The sequence below is a fragment of the Lolium rigidum genome, chromosome 4 (genome assembly GCF_022539505.1).
Source record: "Lolium rigidum isolate FL_2022 chromosome 4, APGP_CSIRO_Lrig_0.1, whole genome shotgun sequence".
NCBI classification, from domain to species: Eukaryota; Viridiplantae; Streptophyta; class Magnoliopsida; order Poales; family Poaceae; genus Lolium; species Lolium rigidum.
In genome coordinates, this window is record NC_061511.1 from 219,559,484 (window position 1) to 219,576,577 (window position 17,094).

Consider the following 17,094-nt stretch of genomic DNA (forward strand, 5'->3'; position numbering starts at 1 on the left):
GAATATGTCCTTCCACGGTGCATGCCAAAGATTCTCCATTATTGCGTTGAATGGAGGAGAGCAAATAAATAAAATACAATTAATTAAGGAACAACAAATCACACGGCTTGATTGGAAAATACTAACCTTCCCAGCCCCGTGCCTCGCGGCAGCCTACCCAACACCGCGCCGCTCGTCGCCGACCACCCATGTTCGCGCCGCTCGCCGCCGTCCCCAGCCTATCCCCCCCCCCCCCCACTCCGACCAAGTCCCTCACGCATTCAATCGGCTCCGGCGACCATCTTCCCGGCCAGACCCCGCAGAGGCACATGTACCTGCCCCCCATCCGCCGCATCCCCGGCGACCGCTGCAGAAGGAGCGAGAACCTTCTCCACGGCGACCGCGTCGACGTCACCGGCCACGGTAAGCTCCGGATCCCGGCCCCTCTCCACGTCCATACCTCGATTAATTTCGCCATGCCCCTGCTCCGTGCAGGTAAGCGGAAGAAGATCAGGGACGGCCTACCCCAGCTCCTCCCGCTGCAACGCCAAGGAGAGGCCGGCCGGCCGGACCTGGCCGACCACCACGCGAAAAGGGCTCCACCAGGAGGAGCTCTTCCGCCCACAAAATATTTGCAGGAACCTTATGGTGAGTATCCTTCCACACACCAATCCCAGGCACTGAATCTTGTTACGACATTTTCCAGCACTCAAGTTCGTCTTGCAGCTCATCTTACTTAAATGTTCATGCTGCAGCTCACTAGAATTACCCTATAATGATCATCTTCCAATGTGTGATAGGAGCCTACCAAAGCCGAGAAGAAAGAGATGGTGCCACGGTGGCTCTCGGTGACCTTGGCCGGCGGGAGGGGCGCAAAAGCTTACAACGGTTGCAGGGATGCCGGCTTAGAGGCACGATGGGAGACCTTTAGTTGTAGCTGCTAAGTCCCAAGTTTCATCAATAAAGGTACATTTTTGTTGTGAGCAATAGACCTCCCGTACATTGCTCGCCCAACTGTGGATGCACACAAATATTTATCTCCCAAAAAGATGCATGCCTGCTTCAAGTTTGTATCGAATCCTAGAGTGATATTTATGGAGATATCCAGTTCTAGCTATATGAGCATTTGTTAGTGCTACTGCCAGTTATCCTTTTGTTGTAACATGGTGTTGATGTCAATTCCAAGTTTAAAATTGTAAGCTTTATATTAATTTCAAGTGACCATGATATTACAGTAGCTTGACCATGCATATCTTTTCCTGACACTTGTTTTTTTTCTTCTGAAGATCGATGGGTTCAAGCAGGATAGCTGGTGGTGGTTATTGTTGCAACAAATAGAAAAGAAGACCTTATCAGGTGTAGTTTTGATGTATCCCCTTCTCTGTAGTTAGTTTAAACAGACAGTACCAGTTAATTTTGACACAGTCTAGTTGGTTACTGAAGTTCACATATCACAATAAATTGTATCACCTCGACCTGATACAGTGCACCCCATGCCCACGATGATTCATTGCTGCTGCTGCACCACAAACCCAAGAGGAGCAGGTCAGGGTCAAAGAAAGGAACAGAAAATAGAAACAAGAAAGACAAAAGAGAAGAGATGGGGATTGTACAAAACTTCCTCGAGCTCTCCATCAATTTATGTCTCGTGCAGCCATGGTAACCCTATAGTTAGTCCCTAGATTACAATTAATGGATGTGATTGTAGAATTTACCCAGCTAGTTTAGCTTTCCAACCGTATATTGTTTGCCCGATTCCGACGAATCGTTTGGAAAGGGGAGCAAAAACGGTGTAGTTTTTCTGTATAGTGAGTTATCATCATTTTTGAAATTAAACCAAATATGGTTTCTACATAACAATTGAAGAAGTTGTTCTATAGGTACTAAAACTTATATTGGTTTACAGATTTGGTGTTCTCTATTAATCCGTACTAAAAGACTAAATGGTTGCCCGAGTGTGGATATATTTGCCATTAAAGCTTTAATGCTTATGTGTGCTTTTCGAAACATGTGCTCGGTGAAGTTCTAGGCCTCCGAGCAACAACTTTCGAGTACATTTTGGTAAATCATTAATGACACATCACTCATTTTGCATAAGCTTTCACGGAGAATAAACTTATTTGGATTCTTAGAAACACATGATACTTGTTTTGTGAAGTTTGAGACCCTGTGGCTTTACATTATTCATTTTGCATTCATCTTTCACGAAACTAAGTACTCAAGTTCAGTTTGCAGCTCAAGTTCAGTTTCTATGACATGTTTCCGCACTCAAGTTCAATTTGCAGCTCATGTTATTTGAATGTTTATACTTCACCTCTCTAGAAGTACCCTAGACTGATCTTCATCTGTGTGATAGGAGTCTGCAGAAGCTGAGAAGCAAGAGACAAATGGCGGTAGAAGACCATGTTGCTCGCTACCATGTCTGTTGAAACACGCGACCAGCTCGGCAACCTACAACGGCATCGGCACAAAGAGGACATCGAGAATTTGGAAGCGCAATGCCCAGCACTAGGTTTCTCCATGTCTCGCTTCAGAGTTCGGGCTTGAAGGTTTAGCAAGTGACTACAATCTGGTAATATACTCTTTTGTGACAAGTTAGTATCGGTTTAGAAGGTCAAACCGTGTTGATCTGCAGCTTTCTAGATGTATATACATATTAGCTTGAGCACAGATTTTGAGGAGTAGCTTACTAATGCTATGTTTGTAGTCTTCTAGTGATCTCTTGAGGGATCTTCTCTATTGTGCTTTTTTTGTTTTGTTTAAGAGGGCTATTGTGTACATCCAGAATTATCATTGATATATAGTTTCTTTGCAGATAACTTGGTACCAGATAACTTCCGTGTTGGATTTCTCTTGAGGGATCTTCTCCTAGGATATTTTTAAATTATTTGTTGTTCATTGATATGGGATTTATTTTAGGGATTGATGAGGGTGGGTGGGATCATAGAACATTATTTTCCATTGGTTTTTTTCCTTTTCTCATTGATGAAAAGGTTTATTACACAAATGCATGATCTTGTTGCTGTCGTTTTAGAGCTTCTACTCATGTTCCCGATTCTTGTATATAACAAATTTGGGTCTTCCGTTGTTACTTATATATGATAGTATTGGTTTGGCATTTTTAGTTGATTAACATTTAATTTCCACTACTTAAGCTTATTAGGACAGCGGATAGATTTAGTGGTTGGGTAAATATTTACTTGCTCTACTTTAGCGGTTATGGTTAAATATTGACTTGCTCTGGTTTGAGTGACGAAAAAGTTCATACCAACTCCGTTTTGTTTTTATAATGTGCTTGGTGCTACTTGGCAGGGAACCTGGAGGAAGCCGTTGAGCAACTGACCAAGGGGTGATCCTAGTGAACCTGAAAAACCATATATGGTAAAAAGAGGTATGATACGAAGGCAATTTACACAACGTTTCTTAATCCCGCTGTACATAGGGAGCATCCTTGTGTTGGCTTTGAATCCACTCCAAAGGCCAAAGCACGTTCATGTTGTATGAATTGACACGTCATCATGGTTATTAGAAGTCCTGCCCTGTTATGTGGGTGTGAATAACACTGGGCTCTGTTTGGATGTTTGTATTGGCAGGCTTGGCATTGCATTCAATGGAATATCAATATCCTGGGATATTCATATTGAGATCAATGCCAATATTTTTGTTTGGATGTTTAGATATTTTCTACCTAGAATTGATATTCTAGTGGAATGTCAAATCCTGTTTGGATGGTCAAAGCAATGTATTGCATTTGTATGATCTCAACGTGAAGCACGTCTTCTTTCCACTTTTGGCTCCAGTCTGCGTGTGCTGCAACAAAGAGATTGATGATGAACGAAAAATGCAGAGATATGGGGGACAGGGAGAGGGAGAGGGAGGACGGACGGACGCTGCTGGTCATCGGTGAGTAGGGCTAGAGCTCGGCAGCTCGCCCCGGTCCTTCTCGGAGGTGGAGTTCACCCGAACCGCGAGATGAGGCAGCGAGGAAAGGAGGGACGGAAGGGAGGGCGAGGTGGAGGGCGACGGCGGATCCGTAGGGAGACGTTGGATTTAGCTCGCCGCCGATCGATTTACTTGGTCCGGCGCTCAAGGTGGGGAAGAGAAGCTCGTCTCGCGTCAGTACCCAGCAATGTCTGGGGCTGGACATTCGGGAAGAGCTCGCCATAGTTGAATCGGCCCAAGCGAATACTCAGCCCGAATACCAGGCCTGGATACCTAGCACAATCAAACGCCTCAATTCGAGGTATTTGTGCTGTGAATGCCCAATACTCAATACCAAGCTTCAATACAAACATCCAAACGGTGCCTGGTTGGTGTTGTGTGGCCATCTTCTTTGATTCATAACTATATATCTTCATCCTAGCACTCCATGGTTTTATTGTTTTCCTTGTCTACTCATCTAGAGAAGTATCATGCCTAGAGGAAGTTGAGATTTTTTTTCTCTATTTAGAAAATGAACCATTTGGGTCATTGTTTACAATTTCGAGTCCATAGTTAAGATCGTGGTTCAGGAAGAAAAGGACACATGTTTATCATCATCGAGCAAATTATTTTACCCTCGTTATACATTACCTTGTGGCTTGTTCCAACTCACTTAAAGTTCTTGTAACCCCTGCTTCGTAGGTCAGTCACAATAGCAGCAATGCTTGGAGAGCTTCCTGAGTTCAAAATGTCGCGACTCTTTGTATTTGGAGCTGTCCTCCTGAGGAGCTGGATGCAGAATGAATGAACTTCTCGATCTCGACATGTAGAAGAAGGTGATTATGTTTTTCCTGTAGTTTGTTTTAGTTGCACATCGCCTTGGTCTGTGTGTGCTAGTAAAAAAATTCCTTTCAGGTCGTTGCAACCGTGAATACATGGTCTTAAATACCTTTAAGGTTGTTGCCTTTAACCAGGAATGTATCAACAGTAGCGTTGAATTGCTTTGGATGCGCTATTATGTTGAATTGCATCTAACTCACATTTGCATTTTACATATATACCCATGATTAATCAAAGCACACCAACAGGTTTGCTTTTTAAGTCTATACAAGTTTATTGCCCAAGTTCACAATGTGAGTGACAAGGATGCATCACATCTAGTTTATTAATGGTTTCCTTAATGAGCTATTTCATAAGAACTTACGGTTAGATTAATAAGGCCTTCTCTAAAATGTAAACACCATGTATATTTTCTTAGTGAGTCTCCGTGCCTTATGTGATATATTTGATGGTCCCGATATTGTTGAAGCTCAAAATAGAGGAGGTCAGAACCGAGTGAACAATACTTGTATTTGCTCATATCTTCTATAGTACTTGGAATTATGGTTAACTATAAAGAAAGAAACGGGTTTCCCTTGTTGTTTACTATTTGTGAACTCATACTTAGATTGTGGTCAGTTTGTATGCTTTGTGTTCTTTGGTACCACCAATTGGCTTAATCAAATACATGCTCTTTATTCCTCTGGTCCGTGATCCCGTAACTTAGATTGTTAGACCTAGAGCTTCTTAATCAAATACATGATGTATGTTCATGTGTTCTCCGATCTAGTAACTTGGGTTGATTGGTCTTATTCCTATGTTCTCTCGATCCTGTAACTTAGATTGTTGGACCCGGAGCTTCTTAAACTAAAATTTTATATAGTTGTTATCCGAATCAAGTATATGCTATTTTCTTATTTTATGTCACGACTTACTCGCACATTTTCATTTTTTGTCATACGGAAAATGGTAAATGGTGGTAGAGTTAGGAGCTGGATGTGTGTGAATTTCTCTCGAAACGTGCAAGACAGTGTTGCTACCAAATTCTGTCGCGAACTCGTTTTTATGTGCCAATCTTCAGGATCCCTGACATGCTTCTGAAGCCTGTTCTTCCAGCTATATACGTGCATCCGGATCATGTGCAACGCAAGGATCGGTTGACTAGGTAGATCCCGCAATAACGTTGATCCAGGGCTGTGAAAGTACCCAGTCCAATGATGTCAATTCCACCTGTGGAGATTGAAACTGGTTTACCTCTATGTTGTCTGTGATGGCGTAGAATAAAAGAAATCTATTTGAGCTCTTCAGTGTGAATGTCGTGCTAGCAACATGTGTGATTAACAAGCTATCTTATCAGCTTTGTTTACCTGTTGTAGTGGTTTACTTAATAATTAGTAATGCAAGCAACAAGCACTCAACCAAATGGATTATTTTTTCTCTTAATTGTCTGGATTTCTCTTATGTAGGTGTTTTCTCTATGCAGCACTCAAATCGAGTTAAGTTTTTTGGGCCCGACAATGTTCTCTCGCATTTCGGGGCACTACCCGAGCGGCACCACCAAGATGTCGGCGAGCACACGCCATGACACCCTTTACGCCAAGATGTCATCGTTGTCAACACATTTTATTACTGCCAGAAGACGACGGACGTAGGATGAATATCGACCACGTTGAGGTGCTCACAACCGTTTGGGCTTCTTACTACACAATCCACAAGGTATACAAGTTGTTTCAGTCCACTCTCTGCTTCCCCTTGATCAAGATATCAATTGTTGTGTTGAGTTGTGATCTGAATCCGTGTCTGGAATTCATTTCTTTTAATTTTATTCCATTGTCAATGCGATTTCCTAACGAAGTGTCTTCCTGCTTCAGTGTGGTTTGTAGATTATGCAAGGGCTTCTTGATCGGTATACTGTGGCTGGATACTCAAGGCCCTCATGATGTTTGTTGGGATGGCTTATTACTTCAGTGGTTGTGTGAAGAATGTCATACAGACATACAACATTGAGAGGCACTGGGTGTCCCTCAATGATGAAAACAGGGCCAATGGTGATTCCGCGATTATATGTAGTTTGTCTTCTGTTTTAGAAACATGTTTTAAGCTGAGTTCAGAGTTGATCATTCCCCTAACTTGGGCGCAGGGCAATTTGAAACAATTGACACTGGCTCACCTCTTTGGCACGTCATCCTGTATGGGGTTGCTTGCGGTTCAGGTCTGCTTATTTGCTCCGGAGCAGCTCGATGCCACAGTGCGAAAGCCTAGCCTCGCTTCTTCTTCCCGACACCACCACGGCGAGAAAAGGAAAACAGCAAAGCTCCGCCCGACAACAACACCGAACCACCAAAAGCCTCCAGCACAAGGACTTGACTCCAGATCAAGAGGCTATCGTGCTTATTGAAGGAGCCCGCCTTGAGTATCTTCTCTTCTGCCTTCCACCTTGGAAGCTGGTCGGAGAAGCTCAAGGACGACCGTCCGGTGCTGCACCAGGCCACCCAAACGGAAAAACTCCAGATCTCAGCCTTATTTTCGGAGATCCCCGAGATCTGCAGCCCCACATACAACAGCTCTTGCCACCAGAGCAGTGCAGTGAAGAATAAGAATCCCAGGACACGCCAGATCCGGCCGACAAGATCCGACGAACTACTCCAAGGCGCCATATAGGACAAGACAACACTAAATCTAAACCTAAAATACATAAAACTACGACCGGCACCTCGCCTCAGCTCCTTCCGAGCGGCATCGCCGCCGAGGGAAACCTCGGTTCGGCCTGGAACTGGGAAAGTCTCACTCAGGAACTGTAGCAGAGAAGGAAAGGGGAGAGGGAGGAGCTACAAGGCAGTAAAAACTTTTTCTTATTTGCTTTTCTAGCTGTGTCCATTTCAATAATTAAATGTGTGCGTTAGTTCATCAAGGATTATTCAAATGGAACCAAGTCTAAGATTGAAAATGGTGGCAGTCTGATCGTGAACTTGGTATTGAAAATTGACTGTTTATCTAGTTCTCATTCTTTATAAATGTATAGTGACTGTTGAAGTCGACGTGTTAGATCAAAAACTATTGATATCTGACTACTTGTAACCTTGTCTTGCTGGCAGCAGTTGATAGAGGATATGTACAATGTCACTCATGATCCGCACGGACGAACCATCCATGGTGGCATGATCAGGTATCCCTTGGCTGATCAACATCTTCAGTTTGTCTCTCTTTATGGCACAATTCATACATACATTTTGTGGCACGCATTTGCAGGTAGCTAAAAGATCAACTGACGAAAAGCCTCAACGCATATATTGTTCTATAGGTATGCGTGCTACCATGCCAAATTTTACACTCATGCTTTGACAAGTGAGAGAATATCTTGTCATATACTTGAGCTTTTGAACTGTCTGTTTTCGCAGGGATGGTGTGAGTGAAGCTGTGAAGGCCACGTCCGTGGCGTATGTGCTATTTTTACCATCACGATCCCTTGTGACTTCCATTTTTGTAATTGCTCCATACAGACCTGGAGTTGTAATAGTTCCACGTTTGTCTTTGTTACTTATTTGTGTTTGGACTTGAGCTGAGGTGGATGGTGTACGTGGGGATTTGGATGTCAGTCTGAGCTGCTGTGATATATATGAACTTTTTAGTGTTGATTATTTCACATGTGACCTGAATATGTTCGAAAAAGCAAGATGGTAAAGGCAAAATTTTGACTTTTTTTTTTGTAGTTTGTTGTTGCAAACTAAAAGGATTGAGGAATGATGGTTTGGAGCTGAGCTAGTCTTGCCTGTTCGATGTACTATCAGCAATTTCAACATCAATGTCACCCGATCGTTTTGTGTTCTTAATGAGAATTACGCAACTTGAATTTATTTTCTTGAGGTCATTGTTAACGGTTCCAGTAAGAAATATGGCTAATGTAAGCTAGTTTGGTAACTCACTTAAACCTGCACATGCATGGCACGTTTTGAAAAATGAAGCTAAGGATCGGCTTGAGCTAGCTTCCAACCGAATCAGCCTACTACCTCCTATATACAGATTAACCGACGTGCCATCTAAATCATGTTATTTCCGCCCGCTCGTTGCGGCACGATAGCATTGACTGTCCGTTTAATTAGTGATGGAATTCACACCTATGCATGCCGCCTTCCGTTAATATTGCTGGGAAAGATTGCTTGCACTGCTGGAACATGGGCCTCTCTACCATCATTGGCCTACCGCTGTTTATTCTCATTGTTATCTATGCTTAAATGCTTGTTCTCTCGTATTTCTCAACCAATTAAGGATCGCCTTGTTTCGGGATTTTTTCTCTCTAGTGGGCCGATTAATCCACACCAGAGCTTGTTTGTAATTTGGCAAAGCTTGTTTGCTACCTCTAAATGTTTATCTCAAAACTAATGGTAAAGTACTGCATGCAAGCGAATAACAATGGCTCAAAAGAAGAGAAATGTTCAAATAGGTAATTATAGGAGCGAATAACAATTCTGGAATAATTATCCTGTAAAAACGACCAAGAAATTATAGGGGCTCGTCACTAAGAAACAGGTCTATATATATACTATATACTAAACCGAGAAACAAGCGAGGAAATATGGTACGAACTAGTTCCCTTCCTATCATATAGTTTCCTTGAAAAGTAGGCCTACCTAAAAACGTCAAACATCATAACTGACGCCCGCTTAGAAAGGCAAGCAGCCAGACATTTATGCTGATTGATTACCATGCCATGCACATACTCCAAGCGATTATTAACATACCCTGAAAAATTTGCTTTGGCGCCGATCGGAGGTAACGGAGGGAGTACATCACCAGGCTATAATTAACCCCCCCCCCCCGCCCGAAATTAGCGCACTGACCGCCTCGGATGCCTTCCGATAAATTAACCGGGATCTCATCACAATATTAGATGGGCCATTAATCTCCTCACCCCAGTACGAGACATTTTTGTTTGAATTGCAATACATGTGTCAAACTTGTGGGCAACGAGTCTAGTATGATGGTCCAGGGGTTAAAAAAAAACATGATTCTAAAATCATGGAAGCGTTAAAATCAACATGCGAGGCATCTTTTGGCAAGGAACAATTAAAACACCTACTCCACGTACATATGACCCGGTATGCATGCACGACAGCTCTAATTGAGCAGTATCTCCAATAAGGTTATTTTCCTAGAGAGAGGACCCGGATTGATCCTGCGTATCCTGAGGGGCAATTCATTTCCGGTCTACAAAGAAAGGAAAGGCTGGGGAGCAAATTCATTTCCGGTCTACAAGGAAGGGTTGTTTGGCAATCCATAACTATACCGTCCCATAATTACGGGGCTCCAAAAGTAAGCGCCACGCCACCAACTGATCCGTGGCAGTAGTCTCATCCCAGCCCTACATCTCTTGGCGCCCAGCATTTCTCCCCAAAATTTCGAACCTATATGTTTTCATCATTTTCCCTCCAGAACTGAAACCCAGGCATGCAGCCCGAATCTTTTCCTTCTTCCCGCCATGCTAATTCCCTCCCTTGAAATTTGAATCTCTCCAAAAGCTCTATATATACTAAGGGAGGTTGAGCCAACGCGTGCGTCGTGTGTGACCATCCGCTCAATCTCATCGAGTCGAGGAGAGGAGAGGAGAGGAGAGGAGAGGGGGCACTATGCCATCCGCTCAATCTCATGGCCTCTCGGTTTCATTGTTCTTTGGATCGCGGCGCCCCGTTAATTCTCCGATTATTTGTTTCGCTTCGTTTGATGAATCCATCTACCCACGTAACATCTTTGTCCATGTCATCGTCTGCTCATATACGTTTTCTCTGTTGCGCTGAACAGGGAGGCTAGACTGTGGATGCGAGGGAACAGCACGGATCGGAGGTTCTGCGGCCACGGTGACGCAGATGGGAGAGGCTCTACGGATGTATGTATTGGTAAGTCGTTTTCTTCTTCTTTTCAAATTGTCCTAAAATGCAAACCCATACAGATAGCTTCCCCAATTAGTCTCTTACAAGTAATCATGCATAATTTTTTTCAAAACCTAAGATTCGCCATAATTTGGTTCAAAAATAACTAAAATGATCTAAATGTGTGTATAACAACAAGATTTCGCTAATGTTTCAGTTTAGTATCGAAGACATGCCATATCATTGATATGTAACTACCAAGACAACCTAGCAAAAAGCATGAAGCATTAAGTGACATTGAACTATGGATCTGGCGAAGGTAAGTAAGAACGTCGTGAGAATTGTATCTTCCATTTTCTCCTAAACTGATCTAAGACAATGATTGAAGGCACCCCGCCCAAATAATGCTTTCTCAGTCAAGTGTCTAAATAAGTGACCAGCATACAAAAATACCATTTGAGTAAGTGAAAATTATTGTGTAAATCTAAGAAGAAAGTGGGGCTTGCTCTCTCGTATTGTGTAGTACTTCGGTATTTGCTTAGAGGACACACCGGATGACATCTTTGACTAAACCGTACCGAACAGACTTGTGCCTGATCATCCGGAGATTGGATTTGGATGCAGTACCTCCATTTTCGCGAACCACCTCCACGCCGTTGAGCACGGTAGCAACGTCAAAGGTTTTGGCGATGCAAAACCTGCCAGCCCCCATGTATGCCATGCTGACATTCTGCAGGCGCCAGCCCCTGGGCTTGTCCATGTCTGGCCAGTGGTGCCGCAGACTCGGAGTAGGAGCCCCACCACCGCCGTCAATGGAGGAGGAGAGGTCCAGCGCGCACAGGTAGTGGGGCCTGATGTCTTGGATGCCGAAGCAGAGGTTGTCGAGCTCGGGGACGGCGTAGGCTCTCCCGTAGAACGGCAGGATCCAGCTGCCGGCCTTGGTCCACTGCTCTGTGGCTGTGTTGAAGAAGTACGTGCCGAACCTGTCCTCGGCGCCGGAGGAGACGCAGATGGTGTTGCCGTCCAGCATCGCGTAAGACCGGACGGTGCCAGGGCCATTGGCGTACGGCGGCGGAGGGAGCCGGAGCCAGTGCCACACGAACATGTCGGGGCAACGCGCCAGACGGTACTGGTACGGGGACGGCGGGGTGGGGTCGCCGTAGACGAGGGCCTCGAAGCTGCCGCGGATCCTGTCCAGGACGTAGAGCGCGTCGGGCCGCGCGGGGTCGTGGGCGCCGCCGGGGCGCGCGACGGATAGGGCCACGGGGCCGCTCGCCTTGGGCATGTGGAGGCAGGGCAGTGTCTCCACGGTGGCGGCGGAGCCGGCGTCGTAGAGGACGGCCCGCCCGGCGGCGTCGACGCAGAGGATCTTGTTGCTGTCGTCGTTGCCGCCGTAGAAAGGCAGGAAGTCCATGCTGCCGTCGCCCGGACGGGAAGTGTTGAACTGGATTCGTGGCTTCGGTAGAGAAGACATGGTCATCTTCTTCGTGCGCCGATCCGTCGCCATGCGATTCTTGGCTTCCTGCTCTGCTTCTTGCGTGGATCCGTAGAAGATGTCGCTGGCCTTGATACGGCACAGCGAACACAAACCGTCCATGTAATGCTCCGTGGCCACATTCACGAACTTTCGCATCTTCATTCCCACGTTCGACATTGATGTGATTCCTTTGGATCTGTCTCCAAGGTCAGTAGCGGCTGGGCGAGACGGATCAGTTGGAGAAGGATGGGGAGAGACTAGAGAGGCGGCGGCGAGGGGCCATGTACGTATAGTTTTTCTAGAAAATTATTATATCGCTACCATGTGTTTGGAGTTTGGACCTTGGGTTGGGCCAGAAATGCAGTCCATCTACTGCATAGGTTTTTTTTTCCGGTTTAGGGCCTTTTTCATTTTATTTTCTAAATGGATTTTTGGAAACACAATACAACACATACACTCACCCCTATAAACACGAACACACGCATATCCTATCCTTAGGGCATCTCCACCGGGGCAACCTAGTCAATCCTGGCCTGTCTGAAACGGTCCGCACGGATAGGCAGACCGGTCACCAACACTCCAACGGGACGACCCAAACGAACCGACCCATCCGGCTCGACTCATCGGCCCACCAAATTTTGGGAACCGATGCATCTGCATGAACGCTGCACGGACAACATGCGTGTCCGCACGCGCGTGCCGCGAGCCTGCATGGAAGCGACCCGACAGGAGAAGGGTCACCGACGGCGGCAGCCATGGCCATCAAAGCCATCGCTGACCACTACCACCGTTGCCTCAGCTCCAGCACTAGCATTGACGTTGATGGTGCTGGAAGCTGCGCGAGCATTGAAGGCCAACACTACTTAAACGACCAGACGCGCGGCTGTCACCCCCAAAACCATCGCCACTGCGTGCAAACTAGTGTTGCCACTCTCGCCGGCGATGAAGATGCCCATATGGCTCAATCATACCGCCAACAATCACCGGGCGAGGTCGTCATCCCGCCGCCTTGGCGCAACCCAGTGCGCGCCCGACATCTACGGCTGCACCCACGACGGCATATTTCGTCGGGCCTCAAGCCGCAACGTCACCAACACTCAAGCAGCCAACACAACAATTGGGCCGCAAAAGGCGCTACGTGCCCTTGCATGAGTCCCTCCCAGTTGTGCGCGTTGGCCTAGAAGGCGGACCACGATCCAAATATTATCCGCGGGCAGATCCAAATGGACATAATCAGACCATTTGGGTCGCTGATTTGGGTCGGCTCGCTAGAGATGCCATTATGAGCACCTCCGTGAGACTGAGCCAGCAGATCTTAAGGTTGATAAAGTCACCACATGCGCCACCTCGTTGTAGACTGGCACGTCACCTACAACTAAAAATATAGCACCGATTAAATTCTTAAATAAATCTAGGTAGCACAAACACCCATGCAAAGTCTATAACTTGAACCTGGGTGGGATGGTTCCACCACAACCTAACCACCAGAGCTAAGCTCAGTTTGCTTTTTAATGGAGTTTTGTTGAGGTTTTTTCTTATTATTAATCTAACTCACTGGTACTCGGTTGTCAAAATTTTAACAAATTTCACACAATTTACGTGGAACTGAGAAGTACAAAACTATAGAGCTCGAGATAAGAATGCTTCCTCGTGTGAAAGTTATTCCAACAATATAGTGCTAGCTAGCGGCTAGTGCCGAGGTTTACATAATGTAAATGCCCCACATCCATAAATTATCTATTTTGTCGACGTATTTGCGTCAAATCATCGTTCATGACAAGGAATATGTCCATGAGTTGTAGTGTCATCAACAGAAATACGATGAACACTCCAACCACCTCAACCTACTACCCATTGACCGTTGTCTTGTTGGACTGGAGTGCGCGCGGTATATCATCACCGCGCAAGAGCAAGGGAAGAAGCCACCAGCTGAGAGCTTCAGACCATGGCCGTTGCTCGCGGCGTCTTCCTTGTTCTCTCCTCCGCTCTACTGATCTGCGGCGCTGCATCCGCCGCCGATGTAGAGGTCACCCATCTCCAATTTTACGTTCACGAGGTCGAGGTCGGCACCAACGCCACCGTCGTCAACGTCGCCAGCCTGCACAGGTAAACACCAGCAACACATATACCCAGTAGCATGCTCTGCTCCTCTGCTCACATGGATAACTGGACGGGCACACGCAGGAAATCATCAAAGTTCGGTGACGTGAACGTGTTCGACAACATGGTGCGGGAGGGGCTGGACCCGGCGTCGCGGCTAATCGGCAGGGCGCAGGGCTTGGCGGTGCACGCGTCGCTCGACGGCCGGAGCGGCCTCGTCGCCATCAACTTCGTCTTCTCCGATTACGGCGGGTACAGCGGTAGTGGGCTCACGACGCAGGGACCCATGGGGGAGTCGGGCGCCTGGGAGCAGAGCATCGTGGGCGGCACGGGCAAGCTCCGCTATGCACGAGGGTACATGGTCAGCGAGCTCGTTGCCTCCACAAACACCTCCATCGCCGTCATCTTCGACTCCTACTTCACCCTTGCTGCATAGAAGACTACATCCAGCTCGTTGATCCTTTATCAACATTTCCCGTAGCTTGGAGTCTTCTTGTCCTTGTCAGTTGCCACAGTTAAAAGTGCATCGTTCTAGCACGTACAGTGTGATTTCTGTTTCCCATCACTGTTCAAAATGCCCCCAAAGTTCATACTCCCTCTATCCCACCAAAAATATTTCAATTTTGTCGAAATTTAAATATAGTACATCCAATTTTTGATAAAGTTGAGACACTTTTGGTAGGATGGATAGAGTATAAAGATCCTAACTTGGCAGAAATATTATCGCAACAATAAAACTATTCTACCTGGTTGTTGTTATAAATTCCATTAGAAGCTCACTTTAGTCAAAAATAATTTTCAATCCTATCTTAATTTCTATTATATATAGCAAATTCTTGACATCCCTAGCACTTTCTGAATTATCCTGAAAAAGCAAAGTGATACTTCGATTAAGTGTCTTTCCAAGAATTTTTTTTGTGAAAAGTAGCGCGATATCCACCATCTAGCACTTTGAGATCCGTGGTAGCTTCCCCAATTAGTCTCTTACAAGTAATCATGCATATTTTTTTTTCAAAACCTAAGATTCGCCATAATTTGGTTCAAAAATAACTAAAATGATCTAAATGTGTGTATAACAACAAGATTTCTCTAATGTTTCATTTTAGTATCGAAGACATGCCATATCATTGATACGTAACTACCAAGAAGACCTAGCAAAAATCATGAAGCGTTAAGTGACATTGAACTATGGATCTAGCGAAGGTAAGTAACAACGTCGTGATAATTGTATCTTCCATTTTCTCCTAAACTGCTCTAAGACAAATATTGAAGGCACCCCGCCCAAATAATGCTTTCTCAGTCAAGTGTCTAAATAAGTGACCAGCATTGAACATGCCCTAAGACAACGACTGCAGGCACCACGCCCAAATGATGCTTTCCCAACCAACATCCCAAGCATTGTAGGCCCACCAAACAGGGTGAGTTTCTCTTTTTGTTCACGTCTAACTTTCTTTTATCTCCTTTGTTTTATTTTATTTTTTTGTTTTCTATTTTCTTATATTTTTAGTACTTTAAGTTTTATCCTTGGATTTTTATTTTATCCCCTTTCCCCAACTTGTTAATGCTATTATATTCCTGGTTTTAATTAATTGGTATTTTTACTGCTATTCTATTATGTATACACACTTTATACATAAACATTTACCGTGACACTCATAAACAGTTCATGTTTACAACAGAACGGTATTTTCTCTATATTAATAAACAGATTAGTACTCCCTCCAACCACAGTACTAAACATCTCAGTAAGACAGTAACACTTAATATTGATATTTTGGGGTGACTTGATCTTGATTTGAGAAAATAATGACATGTATCTGATTTATATGGGCCGTGCCAAATACAGCCCATGCATAAATGTTTGATGCAGGGGGCCTAATTTGACGCTGAAGCCTTCGAAGAGGAGCTCCAGCGAGGCAGCTAGACATAGATCTCACCACATCTGCCGCCGCCGTCTCTCCTGACTCTTGTGCCACTTCTTCAACGATGAACGTGGGAATGAAGGCGCGGCAGTTCGTCAATGTGGTTACGGAGAAGTGCAGCGGCGATTCCTATTCGCTGCGCCGTGTCAAGGCCAGCGACCTCTTCTACGGATCCACGGAAGGAGCGGTTCTAAAGGAAGCAGAGCAAGAAGCCATGGCGGCCACGGATCCGTCCACCAAGGTGCTGCCCCGGTCCCGTCTGCCGAAGCCGCGGATCAAATTCAACCAGTCCCGTCCAGTCGACGGCAGGATGGACTTCTGGCCGTTCTACGGCGCGGCGAACGAGAGCAGCAACATCGTCTGCGTCGACGCCGCGGGCCAGGCCGTCCTCTACGACGCCGGCGCCGTCACCCTGGAGACGCTGCCCCGCCTCCGCGAGCCCATGGGGAGCGTTTCATATCTCCCGCCAGTAGCCCTGTCCGTCGCGCTTCCCGACGCCCACGACGCGCTCTACGTCATGGACCAGAGAAGCGGCAGCTTCGAGGCCCTCGTCTACGGCAGCCCCTCTCCGTCTGGTATAGGGCGGAATTGCCCCGACGCGTTCGTGTGGCGGTGGCGCCAGCTCCCAATGCCGCCGTTTGTGAGGGAACCTTCCCATGGCTGCATCGAGTCTTACGCGCTGCTGCCGGACGGCGCCATCTGCGTCTCGTCCATGGCGGACAAGGTCGGCACCTACTGCTTCGACACGGTGGGCGAACGGTGGACCAAGGCTGGCCGCTGGAAGCTACCGTTCTGCGGCAGAGCCCACGTCGTCCCTGAGCTCGAGGGCCTCTGCTTCGGCGTCACGGGCCGCTCGCCCAGCCACCTGTGCGCCGTCGACTTCTCCTCGATCTCCATGGACGACGCCGAGAGCGGTCGTCAGCCCAAGCTTCGGCATCAATGGCTGGTCTGGGACAAGCCCGACTGGCACTGGATGCTGACGAGTATCAGCGTGGCCTACATGGGGGCGGGC

At 46.3% G+C, this 17,094-nt stretch overlaps 1 protein-coding gene and 3 long non-coding RNA genes across 6 annotated transcripts; all 4 read left to right on the plus strand.

The window, feature by feature from the left end:
• Positions 1-304: 304 nt before the first annotated feature.
• On the plus strand, positions 305-2,389 carry LOC124649513. Its single transcript, XR_006986669.1, has 6 exons — positions 305-402; positions 475-627; positions 780-945; positions 1,266-1,335; positions 1,465-1,638; positions 2,336-2,389. It is a non-coding gene; the product is annotated as an uncharacterized LOC124649513 (long non-coding RNA).
• Positions 2,390-2,401: 12 nt separating this feature from the next.
• On the plus strand, positions 2,402-4,875 carry LOC124649514. The gene is made up of 4 exons (XR_006986670.1): positions 2,402-2,551; positions 3,292-3,370; positions 4,603-4,736; positions 4,816-4,875. It is a non-coding gene; the product is annotated as an uncharacterized LOC124649514 (long non-coding RNA).
• Positions 4,876-6,273: 1,398 nt separating this feature from the next.
• On the plus strand, positions 6,274-8,428 carry LOC124707086. Of its 3 annotated transcripts, none has more exons than XR_007004721.1 (5): positions 6,274-6,435; positions 6,591-6,931; positions 7,818-7,885; positions 7,969-8,020; positions 8,118-8,428. It is a non-coding gene; the product is annotated as an uncharacterized LOC124707086 (long non-coding RNA). The 3 variants fall into 3 exon arrangements; XR_007004719.1 differs by having other exon boundaries at positions 6,603-6,931; XR_007004720.1 differs by lacking the exons at positions 6,274-6,435; positions 6,591-6,931 and having other exon boundaries at positions 7,265-7,885.
• A 5,577-nt stretch (positions 8,429-14,005) lies between these two features.
• On the plus strand, positions 14,006-14,596 carry LOC124648291 (dirigent protein 23-like). Its single transcript, XM_047188079.1, has 2 exons — positions 14,006-14,166; positions 14,245-14,596. Exons 1-2 carry the CDS (start codon positions 14,006-14,008, stop codon positions 14,594-14,596), a joined length of 513 nt encoding a protein of 170 aa, XP_047044035.1.
• Positions 14,597-17,094: the final 2,498 nt, after the last annotated feature.

Excerpts from the sequence above, each read along its gene's own strand:
- LOC124648291 (XM_047188079.1), top strand. The coding sequence starts at position 14,006 with ATGGCCGTTGCTCGCGGCGTCTTCCTTGTTCTCTCCTCCGCTCTACTG. Across the intron at positions 14,167-14,244 it reads AACGTCGCCAGCCTGCACAG|GAAATCATCAAAGTTCGGTG; the intron begins GTAAACACCAGC and ends GGGCACACGCAG.